Here is a 17,902-nt window from a genome sequence, read left to right as displayed (position 1 = left end):
CCGTCGCAGTGGCCCCTCCTCTTTCCTTTTATTTTTGAGGTGTTTTGTGCGGGTTTTTTTAACGTTTCATTCATTAATTCATTCATTTATCGTTTGGCGTTGAGAGGATGAAGCGAGTCCCTCGCACCTTTGTTTGAGCTCTGGCGTTGTGTGATGGCGATACAGCTCCTGGCAGAGAGCTGTCCCCTGTCCCTGTGGCCCACTCGCTGTCGTTGTCCGCTTGCCTGCACAGGCTGTGAGGCTGGAGGCGCCCCCTGTGCGCAGGAGGTGGGGGGCACAGGGGTCCCGTCGTTGTCCCTACCGTCTCCTCAAGCCACTGCACACCCACCACGGGGCCATGTGGGGAGCAGCCAGGGCCACCCCCGGGAGACTGCTCAGATAGGCTTGTGCCAGGGCGCTGCTCTCTCCCGGGTTCATTGGGCAGCAGCCCGGTGCTGATTAGCGCCCCCGGCCCTGCCTAAGCCGTCCCAAGCCAATTAGGGGCCGGCGAGCCCCTTGTGGGTTCTGAAAGCTGCTTAGGGCATTACAACCCCTCCGTTTCCGTGAATCCCCTTAATCGAGTCCAGAAGCAATTAGTTAATCAATAGCACCCCTGGGCAGGGCCAGCTCGTGGGCGTGGGGGCGGGTGCACACCTGGGTGCCCCACTTCTGGCTGCGTTCGGTGGCTGACCCCTGCTCTGCCCTCCTGAGTGCTCAGCCAGCCCTGCTCCATGCCAGCTCCTGCCTGGAAGAGCTCCAAGTGCCGAAATGGAAACAGCTTTGCAAGATGTGCCTGGAAGGTCCCAGCACAGTCACTTGGTCAACACAGGAGCCTGCCAGGAAGGAGCACCCAAAACAGTGCTGGGGCTGCCCTGCCCCGGGCTGAGGGGGGGGGGGGGGAACAGGGCGGGGGCTGGCTGCAGAGAAAATGGGGGCTGTGCACTCATGCACCCCTGCACCTGTGCACCCCTTCACCTACCCACCCGTGTAGCCCTGCACTCATGCACCCACATACCCCTGGACTTGTGCACCCTTGTACCTCTGCACCCCTGCATTTCTGCACCCCTGCACTTGTGTACCCCTGTACCCTTGGTCACTGTGCACCCCTGTCCCCGTGTACCCCTGTCCCATTTTACCTATGACTCCACATGCTCCTTGCACATGTGCCCCCACAGGTACCCCTGCACCCCAGCACCCATCCCCTCCTGCCCGCAGTCTCTGTGGGCACAGCAGCAGCCCCCATCCCACCCCACCCTGTCCCCTGCAGTGTGCCCCTCAGCCAAGGGTGCTATAATTACTCCTCTCTCCTCACACAGCTGCCCATATTTACAGGTCTCCCTGTGGACAGGCAGTGGCATTTGGCACACATCCTGTTTATCACCTCGCCAGCTGGGCACTGTGTGCCAGGGCTGTTTTTCCCAATGGGTGGCAGGACCTGGGGGGCTGTGCTTGGCCAGTTTCCCCCCAGATGTTTCTGGATCAGGTTTTGCAACCCAGTGGAGGGGCTGGTTGGGTCATGACCATGCACACCAACTCTGAGAGCAGCCCTCACAGCCCCTCTGCTGCATCTGGGGTTACAGAAGGGCCCCCCAAAGCCTGGCTGGGGAGGAAGGAGAGGACTCTGGTGCATGTGCCAGGCACGGGGGTTGCATCTTTCTGATGCTCCTCCAAGCATAACCTGTGGATCCACTGGTGAGGAGCCTGTCAGCACAGCCTTCCAGTACCTGAAGCAGCTACAGCAGAGCTGGGGAGGGACTTCTGATAAGGGCCTGTGGTGACAGGACAAGGAGCAATGGTTTGAAACTGGAGCAGGGTAGGTTTAGGCTGGACATTAGGGACAAATTCTTTGCTGTGAGGGTGGTGAGATGCTGGAACAGGTTGCTGTGGATGCCGCATCCCTAGAAGTATTTAAGACCAGGCTGGATGAGGCTTTGAGCAACCTGGGCTACTAGGAGGTGTCCCTGGCCATGGCAAGGAGGTTGGAACTGAATGGTCTTTAAGGTCCTTTCCAACTCAAGCCATTCCAGGATTCAATGTTTCCACCCCAGAAGTGGTCACACAAAAGGGAGGTGTCCAAACCACCCACCCCTTGGGCAGCTCTGCCCCATTCCTGGCACCATCACAACTTCTGAATGACCACGGGGCTGTTTTTTGTGCCCTCTCACCCTGATGTCACTGTGGGGTCCAGCCCCAGGATCTGGCCAGGATGACCCCTGGGGTGTGTGGCTGTTTGGCCCCAGGGTGAAGCCTGGCCCCATTTACCCCCCAGCTCTGGTTTCGGGGCACCGGCAACCACGGCACGGGCGGGCAGGGCCTCCTGGACAGCCTGTCCCTGGCTTGTTTACCGTAGCCAGTGGCATCCTGATGGCTCAGTCCCATGTGACAGGTGCTGCCCCTTCCCCAGACACCCGACCCTGCGTCAGGATTTGGCTCCTCGTGACCAGAGAGTGACTTATAAATAGCAGGGCAAGGGGTGGCACCTGCACAGAGCGACAGAGAGCAGAGCCAGAGCAGTACCGATGGATTTCCAAGCAGGCATCCTGCAGGATGGCAGCCCCATGGAGAGCCTGGAGAAGCAGCTGATCTGCCCCATCTGCCTGGAGATGTTCAGCAAGCCGGTGGTGATCCTGCCCTGCCAGCACAACCTCTGCCGCAAGTGTGCCAACGACGTCTTCCAGGTGAGAGGGGATCTCTGCGCCCACCCTTCCCCCTGCTGCCCAGGCTGGGGGTCCCTGGGATGCTGGCGGTGCCGCGGGGACGCCTCTGGTGCCGCAGGGATGCTCACGGACCTCTCAGTGTTCGTCTCCCCTTCCCAGGCTGCCAATCCCTACTGGCAGAGCCGGGGCAGTGTGATCTCAGGGGGCCGGTTCCGGTGCCCATCCTGCCGCCACGAGGTGCTGCTGGATCGCCACGGGGTCTATGGGCTGCAGAGGAACCTGCTGGTGGAGAACATCATCGACATCTACAAGCAGGAGTGCTCCAGGTTGGCACGGGTGGCCATGACTCATTGCTTGTGCCTTGCCGTGGCAGGGACGTGGGGGCATGGGGACGTGGGGACATGGGGATGTCCCCCTGCTGAGCCCCAGCCCCAGCGTGGAGTCTGCAGGAGATTGCAGCTGGGTGAGAAAATGGGAGGGGAGGGTTCCAAACCTTCCTCCTCTGACCCAAACCCCCCTCCTGCTCAGAGCCCCTCTCTGAGTGGCTCAGAAGGTGCAGGGCAGGTCCTGCACACCTCATGCTCTGCCGCTGGAGCATTCAGTGGGAGATAAGAGGTGTGGGAAACAAATCCAGGCTCTGCTGGTGACAGCAAGCACTGCTGGCGACAGCAAGCACTGCTGGCTGATAAGGGGCAGAGGGACAGTCTGGGGGCAGCATGCAGCTGGCAGGGGGGACAGAGGGGTGTCAGGTTCTTGAGGCAGAGCAGTGGCCCTGAGCAGATTCTCTGAACACTGTAAATATTGTTTGAGAGCCATGGGGACAGGGGTGACAGCACATGGCAGGTGTCTGGCTGCATGGGGGTTTTTGGGGGGCCAGCTCTGTCTTTCCTTCAGGAGCTTGGCTTGTCCCCATGGCCCTCGGTGCTGCAGGGGGGACAGTTTGGCTGCAGCCCCCAGCTGGGACCCCCCGGGGGTTTCTGGGCACCCTCACCCTGGTCACGAGTTGGGTGACAACAGCAGATCCCTGACAGCCCCAGGCTATAATTAGGATCTTGTGCAGCGTCCCTGGAGTGTGTCTCCCTGCCCACCAGTGCTGGCTGCTGCCATGCCCAGTGCTGCACTGGTTTAAGCTGGGACTTGCTGGGCTCAGGGCTTTACAGAGGCACGGAAGTTGGTGGTTCCCAAAGAAGCAAGAGTGGGGTACTGCTGGACTCCAGCCTCTTCCCTGGGAACCTGATTTTGGGGTGGCTGTGCAGCATGGTGGGGATGTCACCACAGTGGGGTGACACTGCAAGGGGAATGTCACCACAGTGGGGATGTCACTGCAAGGGAGATGTCATTGTGGTGGGGATGTCACTGCAATGGGGATGATACTGCAAGGGGGATGTCACCATGGTGGGGGTGTCACTGCAGTGGGGGTGTCACTGCAGTGGGGATGTCACTGCAAGGGAGATGTCACCATGGTGGGGATGTCACTGTAGTGGGGGTGTCACCATGGTGGGGATGTCACCATGGTGGGGATGTCACTGCAGTGGGGGACATCACCCTGCTGGTGATGTCACCGTGGTGGGGTTGTCACCAGGGCCATGCCACTCTCTCCAGCAGGCCACTGAAGAAGGGGGAGCACCCCATGTGCAAGGAGCACGAGGATGAGAGGATCAACATCTATTGTGTCACCTGTGAGGTCCCCACCTGCTCCATGTGCAAAGTGTTTGGTGCCCACAAGGACTGCGAGGTTGCCCCCCTGCAAAATGTCTTCCAGGGCCAGAAGGTGCAGTGAGAGGAGGACGGGGGGGGGGGCACGGGGGACACAGCTGGTCCTAGGGTGTTGTGCTGAGCTGGGGCTGTCACAAATAGCTCTGGGATCTGCTCATGGGGTATTAATAGCCCCCGGGTGACTTCTCCTAGGAGACAGCCTTATATTTAGAGCTGCCACAGCTTGTGGGGGCCATGGGGGAAGCAGAGCCAGGACTGGGCAGTGTCTGGCCCACCCCCACACTGGGGTGGGAGATTTCCCCATCCCTGCTGGGCTTCAAGCTGTGTCTGTCCTTCTACCCCTACCCAGACCGAGCTGAACAACTGCATCTCCATGCTGGTGGCAGGGAACGACAGGATCCAGACCATCATCACCCAGCTGGAGGACTCCTGCCGAAGCACCCAGGTGAGCAAGGCATCCCAAGGAGCCCTCTGAAACCTAGGGGTGGAAACCTCAGCTGGGGACCTCCAGTGTCCAGTACTGGGCCCTCAATTCAGGAAAGATGTTGAGTTGCTCGAATGTGTCCAGAGAAGGGCATCAAAGCTGGGGAGGGGTCTAGAGCACAAGGCTGGGGAGGGGTCTGGAGCACAACCCTGTGAGGAGCAGCTGAGGGAGCTGTGAGTGTTTAGCCTGGAGAAGAGGAGGCTCAGGGGAGACCTTATATCTACAACTACCTGAGGGGAGGTTGTAGCCAGGTGGGGGTTGGTGTCTTCTTCCAGGCAAGCAGGGACAGAACAAGAGGACACAGTCTCAAGCTGTGCAGGGGGAAGTTTAATCTTGAGCTTAGAAAGAAGTTCTTCACAGACAGAGAGATTGCCCTTTGGAATGGGCTGCTCAGGGAGGTGCTGGGGTCAGCATCCCTGGAGGTGTTTAAGGAAAGCCTGGATGGGGCACTTAGTGCGATGGCCTGGTTGGGTTGGGCGATTAGTTGGACTTGACGATCTTGGGAGGTCTCTTCCAACCTGGTTGATTCTGTATTGGATGGCTGGGAGAGAGCTGGAGCACCCCCGGCTGCTGCTGCTGGTGGTGGCAGGGGACATGTGGGTGGCATCCCTTGCCCCTTGTGCCCGCAGGAGAACGGCGAAGCGGCCAGGCGGGAGCTGTGCACTCGCTTCGACGCCTTGGCAGCGCTGCTGGAGGAGAAGAAGTCGGAGTTGCTGCAGCGCATCAGCCGTGAGCAGGGGGACAAGACCAGCTTCATCCAGGGCCTCATCTGCCAGTACAAGGAGCAGCTGGATAAGTCCAGCCGCCTGCTGGAAACGGCCATCCAGGCCATGGAGGAGACTGGGGGGGCTGCCTTCCTGATGGTGAGACCACCGAACCACCCCCCACCCCCGCCCACAGGGCACCCTCAGCCAGCTCGGGGACATCCTGGCGGCTGTCACACAGCTCCACTCACCTCTCCTCTTGCTCCCCACAGAATGCCAAGCAGCTCATTCAAATGTAAGTACCCAACCCGGGGGGAAGGCAGCCATTGCCCAGGCCCCGTCCCAAAATCAGCCTTGGGGGGCACCCAAGGGGGGGAATGTGGGGATGCTTCCACCTGGCACTCCACAGTCCCCCAGCCTGGTGAGAGGACAGGGAGGGCTATGGCCTTGCTTTGCTTGCCCAGGATTGTGGAAGCCTCCAAGGGTGGCAGGCTGGAGAAGATCGAGCAGGGCTATGAGAACATGGATGCCTTCTCCATCAGCCTGGAGCACCTCACCGAGGCTGTCCACGCTTTGGACTTCGACCTGGGTAATCCAGCCCCTGCCTCCATGGTGCCCATTCACCAACCTGGTGGCATCCATCCACTCTTCTGGTGCCCCCATGGTGACGATTTCCCATCTGTTTACAGCTGAGGAAGAGGAGGAGTACTTTGATGGGGAGGAAGAAGAGGCAGAGCAAGATGTGGCACCCGAGAGGACAGTGATGGGTAAGGGACAACACAGCTAAGCCCTGGCACCCTTCCTGGCACCCTCCAGCACCCAGAGGGGAGTTTTGGGTGCTTGAACCCCCTTGGACCTCTCCATCCTTTCCCCTTGACAGCTCCCCAGTAGCCAGAGCCAGGTTGCCGGCGCAGGAGGAACTCCGCGGGCGCAGGATGTCCGGCGACGGGACCTGGGGTGAGGGGGGGGACATGGCAGGGGCTGGTGGCCTTGGGAGCCAGCCCCTGCCCCAGCACAGGACACTTTTCTATGGGGGTGCAAAGAGGCCAATTCCTCACGTTTTGTATCTTTGTTTTGTACAGAATTGTCACAGGTTTGAATTTTGAACTATTTTCTACAGAACTCTGATGGTTTCGTGTGGTTGTTTTCTCAGCTTGCCAGTCCCACGGTGGGCACTGGACGGCGGTGGGGGTGGGTTTGCTGGGCTGGTCCCTGCCAGCACCCAGTGTGGCAGAGGGATGTGTCCCAGTCCAGCACTTAATTTTCAGCCTCATTAGCACCTCTGGCAGCACTGCAACTGGCTGCCTGCCCGGGGGTGTGACAGGTCAGCACCTGCTGGAATTTGGTTCCTGGCAGTGGGGTGCCCGGGGCCAGAGCTTGCCCAGGCTTGGGGATGTGATGGGGAGGGTGAGGATGCTCTGAGGTGTGCCAGTCCCCAAAATGGGGGTGGCCTCCTCATCTTGCTGCTGGTTTGCTGCTGGCTGAGCCAATAGGACTGCAAAAACAGAATAGATCATGAATGCAAAAATAGACCAGAAGCACACCATAAACATACCCTAAATACACCTTAAAGGCACCATAAAGGCACGATAAAGGCTTTTCTGCTGCCAAAAGAGAGCCTGGCTCAATGCCCAGGGGTAAACTGAGGCAGCACCTGCAGTGGTTCCCAAGGTTGTGCCACAACTGCAACTATCCCCAGGGCAATTAGTGCTGCTTCTCTCCCCCCCCCCCCCAAGCTGGGCAGGAGTCACTGCTGGGGAGGGCTGGATCTGGTCCCAGGCTTATCCACCCCATGGCTGTTCCGTGGCTGGATCTAAACTGGGGAGGGGGATTGAGAGCTGCCCAAGCTGGGAAGAGTGTCCCCAGGTGCTTTTAGCGGGGGCTAAAGGGGTGCTCCATCCTCCCCCCACCCTGGGCAGCTGCATCCACCCCTGGTGCAGAGCCCCTGGGGAGTGCCCATGGTGGGGGTCACCAATTACTTTTAGGGGGGGCACAAAGGGATGCTTCATCCTCGCCTCACCCTGAGGAGCTGCATCCATCGCTAGTGCAGAGCTCCTGGGGGGTGCCCATGGTGGAGTCCCAGGGCCATCTCCCTCCTCCCCCAGCAGCGGAGCCGCCACTGTCGCTTTGCAGCCGGCCGGGTCCCTCCCTCCCTTGTCCCAGCGCTTTGCACACGAGTCCCCAGCACTCCACACGGGCCGAGGCCACCGGCTGCCTCCACCGGCTGCCACCAGCTCCGGGCACGCAGCAGGGCACCGACCCTGGCCCCCTGACCCGCGGGAGCATGGCGGCCGACGGCGAGAAGCGGCATCTGCTGAGCCAGGGAACAGGAGGGTAGGGGGTGCCCGGGGTGTGTGTGTTTGGGATCTGGTCTCCCCTCTTCCATGTGGTGCTCCCAGGTGGGCTCCTTTGGAGGTGTGCGTCCAGGAGAGGGGCTGGGGGAGGAAGGCATTCGGCGTCCAGCTCGCTCCCCAGAATTCCCCCAGCCCCCCACCCCCCATCCTGTTCCAGACCACCCCTCCGCTCGGCAGGTCCTACCTGGGGGCCGTGCAGAAGAATGGGCACCGCTCACTGCAGGGCCAGGTGCCCGCCCTGGAGCTGGGGCCGCAGCACCGCCGGCACTGCCACACGCGGGACGCCAGCAGCCACCCCGGCCGGCAGCAGCGGGCACGCAGGAAGCTCTACCTGGCTGCTGGCATCTGTCTCATCTTCATGGTGGGAGAAGTTGTAGGTGAGTGGTGGGTGCAGGGTCTGGCCGGGTGGTGCCCATGGGGTGTGGGCAGGGCTCCTTGCTGCTTTTCATTGGGTTGAAGCACATAGTGAGGCCCCCAGTGTGGCACAGGGTGACCTGATCTGTGCCTGGCAAGTGGGACACCCAGCACAATGCCCCCCTCATGTCCCTGCTGCCCACTGTCCTGCCCACTGTCCTGCCCACTCTCCACAGGTGGGTACCTGGCACACAGCTTGGCCATCCTGACAGATGCAGCTCATCTCCTGACAGACTTTGCCAGCATCATGATCAGCCTCTTTGCACTCTGGGTGTCCTCACGACCCCCCACCAAAACCATGAACTTTGGCTGGCACCGGGCAGGTAAGAGGGTGGCACCATCCCTTGGGCTGCCATTCACCTCCCAGGGACACCAGGGAGCACTCAGAGCATCCCATGGTGTCCTCAGATGGGGACTGGGTGCCTAAGGGAGCCATGGAAAACCCCCAGCACCATGGGCACGGGTAGGGAAGGGCAGAGCCACCATGTCCCCATACAGGGAACAACCCCAGGGCTAGGTGCTGGGTGCCTACCCTGAGCCCTGTCGCTGCTGGGGGAGCTGGGAGGGTGCTCAGGCTTGGCAAAATGGCAATGTGGGGCTCGGGGTGCTCTCCACAGAGATCCTGGGGGCTCTGCTCTCCGTGGCCTCCATCTGGGTGGTGACAAGTGTCCTGGTCTACCTGGCTGCCCAGCGCCTGGTGTCGGGCGACTACAACATCGAGGGCAGCGTCATGCTCATCACCTCTGCCTGCGCCGTGGCTGCCAACATCGTGTGTGTATTGCCACCTCTCCCCCTCCCCAGGTGCCCCCCAGCCTGTGCCTGGTGGCCCTGGGGATGTCACCACTCTCCTGCCCGCAGGATGGGGTTGGCTCTGCACCAGACGGGACATGGGCACAGCCATGGGGCAGGCGGCGAAGAGCCCAATGCCAGCGTCCGTGCAGCCTTCGTCCACGTCGTGGGGGACCTGCTGCAGAGTGTTGGTGTCCTGGTTGCATCCTACATCATCTTCTTTAAGGTCTGGGTGGGCACAGGGGCAAAGGGGGTGGGACATGGGCACGGTGACTTCAGCCAGCCCTGGCCAGGTGCAAGGGTGAGACAGCGGGGACCATGTCCCCTCCCTGCTGGTGCTGATGGGGATTTGGGGTGGAGTGATGGCTCCAGAGGGACCTCACCCTCTCTCCCCCTCCTCACCCTCTCTCCTCCCCCTCCAGCCTGAGTATAAGTTTATGGATCCCATCTGCACCTTCCTCTTCTCCATGCTGGTGCTGGGGACGACGCTGACCATCCTCCGTGACATCATCCTTGTCCTCATGGAGGGTAGGCACCCACCGGGATGGGGGAGTCCTGGTGGTGCTGCCACCCATAGGTGCCCATTCCTCCAATGCCCACTGCTCTTCCTCCCCAGGCACCCCAAAAGGGATGGACTTCAACGCCGTGCGGGACACGCTGCTGGCGGTGGCAGGGGTGGAGGCTGTGCACAGCCTCCACATCTGGGCACTGACGGCAGCACAGCCTCTGCTCTCTGCGCACATCGCCATCAGTGAGTGCCACTGCCTGGGGGGTGTGGATCTGGGTGTGGAAGGGGATCTGGGGCTCACCCACACCCCAACATCCCCTCCCTTGCTCCTTCCAGACGCAGATGCCAACGCACAGGAGGTGCTGGAGGAGGCCAGCTCCCGGCTGCAGGGCACCTTCCGCTTCCACACCACCACCATCCAGGTGGAGAGCTTCTCGGAGGAGATGAGGGACTGCCGAGAGTGCCAGCCCCTCCCCGACTGAGCAGCCCCAGCCTGGCCCCGGGCGGGGGGGGGGGTGTCACTTTTCACACGTGGAAAATAAAGTGGAGCAAAGGACTGGGAGCATGTGGGGGCTGTTGGCTCCGGCAGTGCCCGGACGTTATCTTGGGTGTCTGCAGCAAGGACAGACCCACGGCTGCGGCGGCCGCAGGAGAGCAGCTGTCGAAGGCCAGCAGCCTGAATTTTCCCAGTTTCTATTCAGCTGGGGCAAAAGGCAGCTTGAAATGACCCTTCCCCCTCCTTCAGGATTCCCCAAGGCAATGGGGGCTGCAGGGGCAGCTGAGGGGGAGGGAGGACACAGTCGCTCTGTCTTCGCCTCTTATCGCTCTTTTGTTTGCCTTGGGAAGCCGAAGGACTCGCCCTGCCTGCAGGGCTGGGGGCTGGAGGGTTGCTGCATGCTCGGTTGCGTGCCACACGGCTTGTTCCCAGGGTGCCCAGGTGGCCACCAACGGCAGAAGCACCAAACCACCAGTGGTGCCTACGCAGTGTTGCCCACTCCCCAACATCCTACAGTCACCGGCCAGCCTCTGCCTCTGCACCCAGATCTTTATTGCACTGGTAAAACCCAATACCGACTGAAACCTCACCAGCAGCCGCCCCCTGCGCCGGGACGGCTCCGTGCACCGGGAACAGGATGCCCGGAGCCACCCAGCCGCCCTCAGGGTCTCTCCAAGCGGGGGTATTTCTTGCGCAGGACGGAGACCTGGTCCTTGAAGAGGACGGGGTCGAGGCGCAGCTGGGAGGATACGAGGGGCATGTAGCCAAACCAGTCAGCCAGCTGGTTGAGGCAGTCCTGCTGCGGGGAGAGACGCTGTCCGCCGGCCGCCCCCGATGTGCCCTTCACCTTGGCAGGAGGGGAGCGCGGGGCTGAGAGGCTCCACTCCCTGGCTAGAGAGGTCTCCACATCGCCATCCTCGCAGCCTACCTGCCGGGGCACAGTGTCCTTGTGCTGTTTGTGCTGGGTGACCTTGATGGGGGGCAGCTTGGTGACGGCGGCCACGAGGGCGTTCATCAGGATGTCCTCGCAAGCGGCCAGGCTGTCTGCCAGCTCCCGCAGCCCCGCCAGCAGGTACTCGGTGAAGAGGCTGTGGTAATACCTGGGGGAGGGCATCACGTTGGGGGGGGGGGGGCAGGATGCACCTCTGAGTGATCCATCCCCACCAGCCTCTCCCTGGCTGGGTACCTGTGGTAGAAGGCGGCGGCAGTGAGGACAATGGAGAGCTCGTTGGTCCACCTGGAAGTGTAGCCCCAGCACCCCCGCTCGGGGTCCCAGAAGTGGCTCCGCGTCAGGAAGCCAACGATGCGCTCGGGGAAGCTGCGCCACACCCCAAAGGCAAAGTCCACCTGGCAGGGGACAGGGGACAAGGGAGGACAGGGGATGGTGTCACCGGGCTGCAGGGCTCTGTGGGAGGGGGCTCATCATTGCCCCGGAGCGTGGGGACAGCCAGCACCAGTTCCTGCCAGCACTGTGGTGACCACTGAGCGTCCGGGGGGCCAGGGACCGTGGTGCCCATGGCCTCACCTCGCTGGTTGAGAGGCTGCTGTGCTCATCCAGGCTCAGCACCGCATCTGTCTGGATGGCCGCGTAGGGGAGGAAGCGGTCACTGAGCTACAGAGGGGAATAATCAGTTTGGGCTGTGCTCATCTCAAGCTCCCTGCCCATGGCCCAGCTCCCTGCCAATGTTCCACCTCCTCTCACCTTTCCCCTGCCCTGGATGATGGTCAGAGGCACAGTGGTCTGAGGCCATTTCCCCCTTGGTGGTGGTGGCTCCTTGCAGCTCCACAGTACCAGGATCTGCAGTGGGGACAACCAGCATATCCAGGGGTGTCTGACTGGCAGGACCCCTTGGGGTGTGTTGGTGCATCAGTGTTTGCCGGGCAGCCACATCTGAGTTCTTCCCAGCCCCACAACAGAACCTGCTCCAGCCCAGATCACCCCAGAACCACTTCACGGTAGTTTGCACCAGAATAAACCCATGAGTGATCCCACAGCTCTGCCCACCCCAGGCTGACACCAACAGCCACCCCTAAACCCACTCATGTCCTTCTCCAGCTCACAGGACCCTGCCCCATCCTTCCCACATTCTTGTAAGCCACACTTGAGTGGTGCAGAGCTCAGCTCCCCCAACCTGGGCACAGTACTGGGATCCAGAGACAGCTTGGATGAGCCTGAGGATGGGCTGGGAGGGGGACCCTGCTGGGGAGACCACCTGGATGAAAGCTGTGAACTTCTCAGAGGGGCTGGAGCCTGAAAAAAGAGGAGGGGAGAGGATAGATGTTGTGGCATGCACTGAGTTTGTCGTGCTCAGCTGGGGCAGGTGGGGTCCTACCATGTTGCAAGTAGTAGAAGGGAAAGTCCCCGAGGTGGGTGGAGAAGTCAGGCAGAGCCAGGAGCCCCCCAGGCAGCGTGTTCCAGAGGAAGCGGGAGCGGGAGCGGTGCGGGAGCAGCCGGTCCCTGATGATCTGCCCAAAAGATGCTCTCAGCACCCGGGTTGTGACCTCAGGAGCTGGGGGGAGGGTGGTCCTGGGGCGGGGCTCACCTCCAGCGTGGTGTGCACGATCTTATCGACCGAGGAGAAGTAGGCGTCCCACAGGAACTGAGTCTGCTGCTGGAACGCCAGGATGCGCTCCGGGTGGATGCAGCGGATGATGGAGGGGATCTGCGGTGGTGTGGGGGGCAGCAGCTTTCTCACTTTGACTCCTCAGCAGGGCTACTTTGCCTCCCTCACCTCTGTGCCATTCCACGGGACAGCCCTGTGTCACCCACTGTTCTGCCACCTGGCCCAGGATCCCACTCAAGGGCTTTGGGTTTGGGTAGATGCTGAATATCCCCCACCCCGAGATGAACACTGCCTCAGGGCAGCAGCTGGGACGGGTCACTCTGCTTCGGGCTGGATGAGGCCCCCCTGCATCCTCCCAGGCTTAGCTGCAAGAGCTTTCATCCCCAAGCTTGGCTGGGGGCTCCACCGCCCCTGGCATCAACACTGGGGGATCCTTGTGCCTAGTGTGGGGCAGGATCCAGCCACAGTACCTGCAGCAGCAGCCTCTCATTGCCCACGACAGCAGCTTTGCCCCAGTCGATGACTTCAGCGAAGGGCAGCTCCCAGCCGTCACTCAGCAGCACGGGGATGCAGGCAGCCTGTGGTAGGACACAGGCTGGGACAGAGTCCCCGGACCCCAGAGCCGGGGTCCTTTGTCGCCCTGCCCACCCCATACCTGCAGAGCCTCCAGGAAGCGGAAGGAGCCCAAGCGCCTGCCGCGGGGCACGATGCAAAAGGTGGAATTGTGGAGCAGCTCCTGGTAGTCAAACCTGGGAAGGGAGATGGGGATGAAGGTCAGGCATGCCCTCCCCCACCTTGTGAGCATCCTGAGGTATCCCACTGGAACCCAGACAGGCTGAGCATCCCAGGACAGCGTTAGGTTGGATTTGGACTGATCTGGCCTCTGAACAGCCCTGGTTCCATGGGGCAGGTGGTGCAGAGATGCCTTGGGTGATGGAGGGAGGTGTCTGTGGTCAGAAAGGGGACCTGTGGCAGAGCTAGGAACCAAATTCAGCTTGAAAGGGGGGTTCAGGATAGCATCCTGGTGCCCAGACAGCGCTCGGTTGGGTGTTACCCAGCTCCCTCCACCTGCCCTTAATGAAACCCCAACCCCTGCAAAGCCAGTGCCCGAACCCCCGAGCCCGAAACTGCGGCGACTCACCTGCCGTGCCCAGACTTGCCGGGCGGGATCAGCCCTGCCTGCCCCGCTGGCAGCAGTTCGGAGGGGGCCAAGGGCCAGCTGCCCGCAGCGGGGCAGGCAGGGCTGCAGCGTTCCCCCCTCCCCGGGCTGGGCTCACACCGTGGGGCTATGAAAGCTCTTTCTGTGCGGGTGGGGAGAGGCGCGGCCGCTGCCGGGTCCCTGCGACCGCACCAGAAAATCCAATATTGACTTTAGGTCGGGACAGACCCTGTCTGTTCCTGCCCACAGGGAGGGAGGGAAGGGGTAGCCAGGTCCTGGATGGGCTGAGGGGGGACCGTGCGTGACCCAGCTTGGGGAGGGGCTGAGAGGCCAAAGAGCTGCTTGAAATGAGCTGGTCCCCAGGGGGAAAGATCTTGCCGTGGTGGGGACCTGGGGCTGATATCAGCCTGGATATTGAGGTCGTGCCCCCTCCATGGGTGCTGGAGCACCGTGCAGCATCCCAGCACCCTGGGATGTGGGAAACTGACTGCAGTACCAAAGCATAAAGTTTTATGATCAAAACCTGCCTCTGGATGAACCACACCGAAGTCTCTGGTGGATGCCAAACACCTCATTAGTGCGCCCTGCCTCGTTAACACCCCAGCTTCTGGCCAAGACACCAGTTGGAGAGGGGAGAGCAGCTCAAACAGGGTCCAGTACCCTCCATGAAACCACAGCAGCGACAGCCACATCCTCGGCGTCGTACACTCACCCCACTGCCACCCACTCCTTGGGGACCCCAACCCCGCCATGGCCCCCAGCATCAGTATGAGGCCATTCCCACTGCCGGAGCTGGGCGGGCAGCAGAATGAGTACCGGGGGGCAGAGTGGCCGTGGGCAGCATCCCCCCGATGGTGGGGAGGCTGGCGCCGGGCGGGCTGCGGGGCCAGCAGCTCCCGATGGAAATGCTTCCCTCCTGACGCGTTGTGGTTTCCGGGCAATCAGCCCGTCAGGGCTTCCTTGTTTTGTTAGGAGTTGGGACAGGAGCCCACCGTGCTCCCTCTGCCCGGCCCCTCCATGGCTCCGGCCAGGAATAGTGCCACCAGGGACCCATCGGCTCCAGAGAGCCTTTCCCAACCCACTTTGATTGCTTTAAACCTGGGGCAGCCCAGACCAGAGCGCTGCTACAAGCCAGCCCTTATCCGGGCACAGAACCGGTTTGTTTTCAGCAGCCCCACCCCGAGCGTGAGGAGGGTGACGGAACCCGCAGCAAGGCCTTCCTCTGCTCCCAGTGCTGCCCTCCAGCACCTAGCACCCCGAGCAATGGGGCCATCCCCCATGCCCCAGGTGAATGGGGCAGCTGGGATCTCACTTTGCCACCTGTGGTCCCCCTGCTTTGCCAGCTGCCCTCCACACTGCTCTGTCCTCATGTTCACTCTGCCCAGGTCTAGGGACATCTTCCTCCAGGACAGGAGGGTGTAAATCACCCCCAAGAGATTGGGCAGAGCTGGCCCAGAGCGATGGAGATGCCAGTGGATTTTTTGCCCAGGTGTCCCATGTGGAGGAGCAGGATGGCAGAGTTTGGGGTCACACAGGAGCACACTGTCCTGCACTAGGTGTCCCCAAACTATCTGCTGCCCTAAAGCCATCCTGGGCAAGATGCAAATCTCCCTGTACTTGCAAACAGCATTAGGGGATTACCTGGACTGGTCAGGAGGGGCATTTCCCATCCCACCACCCTTGGCATGCTGCAGAGCTGACCTTGGGCCCCCTGCTTGTGGCATCTGCCACCATCCCGCAAAGCCCCATCCCCAAAAAGGCTCTGCCACAGGAGCTGACGCTGCTGGGCTGGTGGCACCTGTTTGACAGGGCCATGCCATGCTCGAGCTGCCCTGAAGCCCCAGCTAATCCCACTGCCTCTGCACCCCAGCTCCACTTTTACCTCCCAGCACCTCCTAAGATGCTTTGAGGATGATGCTCGATGTCATCTCTCCCCATCTGCTCTCCAGCTGGGTGTCTGAGGGACATGGCCATCACCACTGGCACGGGGTTTGTGTTTATCAGCCCTAGACCAGGCGGCTGCTGACAGGTCCCAAGCAACCAGAAGAGAAGGTGAGGAGCCAGCACATGGAGACCCCCCAAGCTTACAGAATGTTGTCCCCCTCATTTTTCCACCAAGATCCATTACACACTGCTGCCACCATCCCTGTTTTATAGAATCACAGAATTCTGCTGGTTGGAAAAGGCTTCCTAAGGTCGTCAAGTCCAACCATCAACCTAAGACCATCATGACCATTAAACTACATCTTGAAGTGCCATATCCACATGCTGATCCCTAGCCAGGTGAGCTCAGGGCTGCCCACACTGGGATGCCCAAGGACCCACCAGATTTGTGGGATGCTTAGCAGAGCCACTGATGGGGCAGGGGGAGGAGGTCTCAGGTTCATGTCCAAGAGAAACGTTTTTGTTAGGGAAGGGCAGGAGGGGGGAGAAGAAATGCATCACTCATCAGTGTTGGGGAAAAGGGAAATCGTATTAGAGGCAGCCACGGTGATTGCAGATAAGAGCTGCTCTGCACAGATTACTCCAACTTTAATACAGCAAAGCCCTGAACAACCTCACTCTGGAGATGAAACCTTCCTCTCCTTCAGGAGAGCCCAAAACTTTCCTCTCTCCCCACATCTGGAGGGAAGAACCACTCTGAACAGACCCCACAGAGGAGCAGGAACATTTGTGGGGGCGTCCTCCCCACCAGAGCCCCTTCCCCACCTCATCCCCAACTCACTTTTCATAGTCAACGTTGTCCTGGTCACAGCGAGGGTCCTTGTGCTTCTCCCAGTCCTTGCCATGCTTGCAGGTGGTGAGTGAGATGATGTCCTTGCCGTTGTGGATGTGGTGCAGGGCATTCCTAGTGCCTGAGCCGATACCAGTCAGGTACCGCTTCCCCTTGAACACCAGCAGGTATTTCTTTTTGGGGGGGACGGAGTCCTGATACAACCACCCCTTCTCCCCACCACGCTGTGGGTGGTCCTTGGAGAAAAGAGGGATGGAGATGTCAAAGCCAGGCCTGAAGCTCTGGGTGTAGAAGCTGGCTTTGGCCAGGATGGCCTGGCCCAGGTCAAAGCCCAAGTCCTCGGTGTAATTGGGCCAGGTTCCTGAGTAGAGGTTGAAGATGAGGTGGTTCTGGCCACCGTTCCAGAGCGGGAAGCCACGGATTTTCTCATCCACGTTATGGACGTATTGGCCTGAGAGGTGGTCACGGTCCAGGGTGTCGATGCTGAGGATGAAGAGGCAGGCTTCCTCAGGGCGTGGGGTGTAGTAGCGAGAGCGCTGGATGGAGGAGAGGATTTTGCCGTAGCTCTCCGAGAGAGGCTGATCCCTCTCTTGGGGGTAGGTGAAGACTTTGAAGCCGTGCTTCTGGCACCTGGAGAAGTCGAAGCAGGTTTCCATCCGGCACCGACTGCTCTTGTAGACTCTCACCTGCGCCGCCCGCCGCTCCCGGGGTGACAGCAGGGAGGGGTCCCCATCGCCCTGCAGCTCCCTGGGGTCTGCAAAGGTTTTGAGAAGGGACTGATCTGTCCAGCGAGGCCAATTCCTCTGGGCTTCAGCTTTCCTCCCAGGAAAGAAAGCGAAACGGCGCAGCTGATCCCCTCCGAAGAAGAGAAGCAGGAGCCAAGAGGCAAGGAAAGTCAGGAAAATGTATTTCTTCCTGGTCTGCATAGGTTCATGCACCCCCCTGGCTCCTCATCAGGCTTGGATTGATGTCGGAGTCCAGTCGCAAGGCCAATGTCCCAAACCCCAAGTGGGTGATGGGACAGCTCCGGGCCCCCAGGTATCGTCCCGTGGTCCTTGCAGCCCTCTCAAACCAGGCTCTTTGGTGCCGTTCCTCTCTCCAGCTGTGGAGCAGAGCTCGGTGCAGTGATGTCCTGCTCCGCGGTCACTTCGCTGGGCCCCTGTGCCGTGACAATGACGTTTCCATCGCTGCTTGGCCCAGCTTCAAATCCCTGGAGAAGGGGAGAGGTTGCGCTGTCGCCGTCCTGCCGCCGCAAACCATCACTATGTCCCCGCAGTGGGATCCCAAGACCCCTCCTGGGAACGAACATGCCCGCTCCCCTGGGACCCCCCATCTCTTCCCAAC

At 60.9% G+C, this 17,902-nt stretch overlaps 2 protein-coding genes across 3 annotated transcripts; one reads left to right on the top strand and one right to left on the bottom strand.

The window, feature by feature from the left end:
* The first annotated feature begins 2,483 nt into the window (after window positions 1–2,483).
* TRIM63 (tripartite motif containing 63) lies at window positions 2,484–10,087 on the top strand. Of its 2 annotated transcripts, XM_054395479.1 has the most exons (14): window positions 2,484–2,657; window positions 2,796–2,962; window positions 4,239–4,407; window positions 4,702–4,797; window positions 5,466–5,699; window positions 5,813–5,835; window positions 6,005–6,031; window positions 8,072–8,271; window positions 8,485–8,631; window positions 8,926–9,079; window positions 9,167–9,323; window positions 9,520–9,625; window positions 9,714–9,848; window positions 9,942–10,087. In XM_054395479.1, exons 1-14 carry the CDS (start codon window positions 2,499–2,501, stop codon window positions 10,085–10,087), a joined length of 1,920 nt encoding a protein of 639 aa, XP_054251454.1. In that variant the 5' UTR covers window positions 2,484–2,498. The 2 variants fall into 2 exon arrangements, with proteins under 2 accessions (XP_054251454.1, XP_054251455.1); XM_054395480.1 differs by lacking the exons at window positions 8,072–8,271; window positions 8,485–8,631; window positions 8,926–9,079; ... (2 more) ...; window positions 9,714–9,848; window positions 9,942–10,087 and adding exons at window positions 6,230–6,307; window positions 6,421–6,648 and having other exon boundaries at window positions 6,005–6,129.
* A 675-nt stretch (window positions 10,088–10,762) lies between these two features.
* EXTL1 (exostosin like glycosyltransferase 1) lies at window positions 10,763–17,484 on the bottom strand. The gene is made up of 11 exons (XM_054395256.1): window positions 16,550–17,484; window positions 13,321–13,414; window positions 13,136–13,243; window positions 12,645–12,764; window positions 12,435–12,567; window positions 12,234–12,352; window positions 11,804–11,899; window positions 11,627–11,713; window positions 11,288–11,448; window positions 11,030–11,201; window positions 10,763–10,948 (listed from the first exon to the last, which is right to left on the bottom strand). The coding sequence occupies exons 1-11, from the start codon at window positions 17,482–17,484 to the stop codon at window positions 10,763–10,765; spliced, it is 2,211 nt and encodes a 736-aa protein (XP_054251231.1).
* Between the last annotated feature and the right edge of the window lie 418 nt (window positions 17,485–17,902).

Source organism: Indicator indicator, chromosome 33 (assembly GCF_027791375.1).
Source record: "Indicator indicator isolate 239-I01 chromosome 33, UM_Iind_1.1, whole genome shotgun sequence".
NCBI lineage: Eukaryota > Metazoa > Chordata > Aves > Piciformes > Indicatoridae > Indicator > Indicator indicator.
The sequence above is the reverse complement of the archived record's forward strand: the minus strand, read 5'-3'. Positions and strand labels throughout refer to the sequence as shown.

What these genes read in the sequence shown, in the direction of transcription:
- TRIM63 (XM_054395479.1), top strand. Translation starts at nt 2,499, where the DNA reads ATGGATTTCCAAGCAGGCATCCTGCAGGATGGCAGCCCCATGGAGAGC. An exon ending in ATGTCTTCCAGGGCCAGAAG is followed by an intron (nt 4,408 to 4,701) that starts GTGCAGTGAGAG and finishes ACCCCTACCCAG; the next exon opens with ACCGAGCTGAACAACTGCAT. An exon ending in ACTCCTGCCGAAGCACCCAG is followed by an intron (nt 4,798 to 5,465) that starts GTGAGCAAGGCA and finishes TTGTGCCCGCAG; the next exon opens with GAGAACGGCGAAGCGGCCAG.
- EXTL1 (XM_054395256.1), bottom strand. Translation starts at nt 17,484, where the DNA reads ATGCAGACCAGGAAGAAATACATTTTCCTGACTTTCCTTGCCTCTTGG. An exon ending in GCAGCCTCTCAACCAGCGAG is followed by an intron (nt 11,449 to 11,626) that starts GTGAGGCCATGG and finishes GTCCCCTGCCAG; the next exon opens with GTGGACTTTGCCTTTGGGGT. An exon ending in GCCGCCGCCTTCTACCACAG is followed by an intron (nt 11,202 to 11,287) that starts GTACCCAGCCAG and finishes GCCCTCCCCCAG; the next exon opens with GTATTACCACAGCCTCTTCA.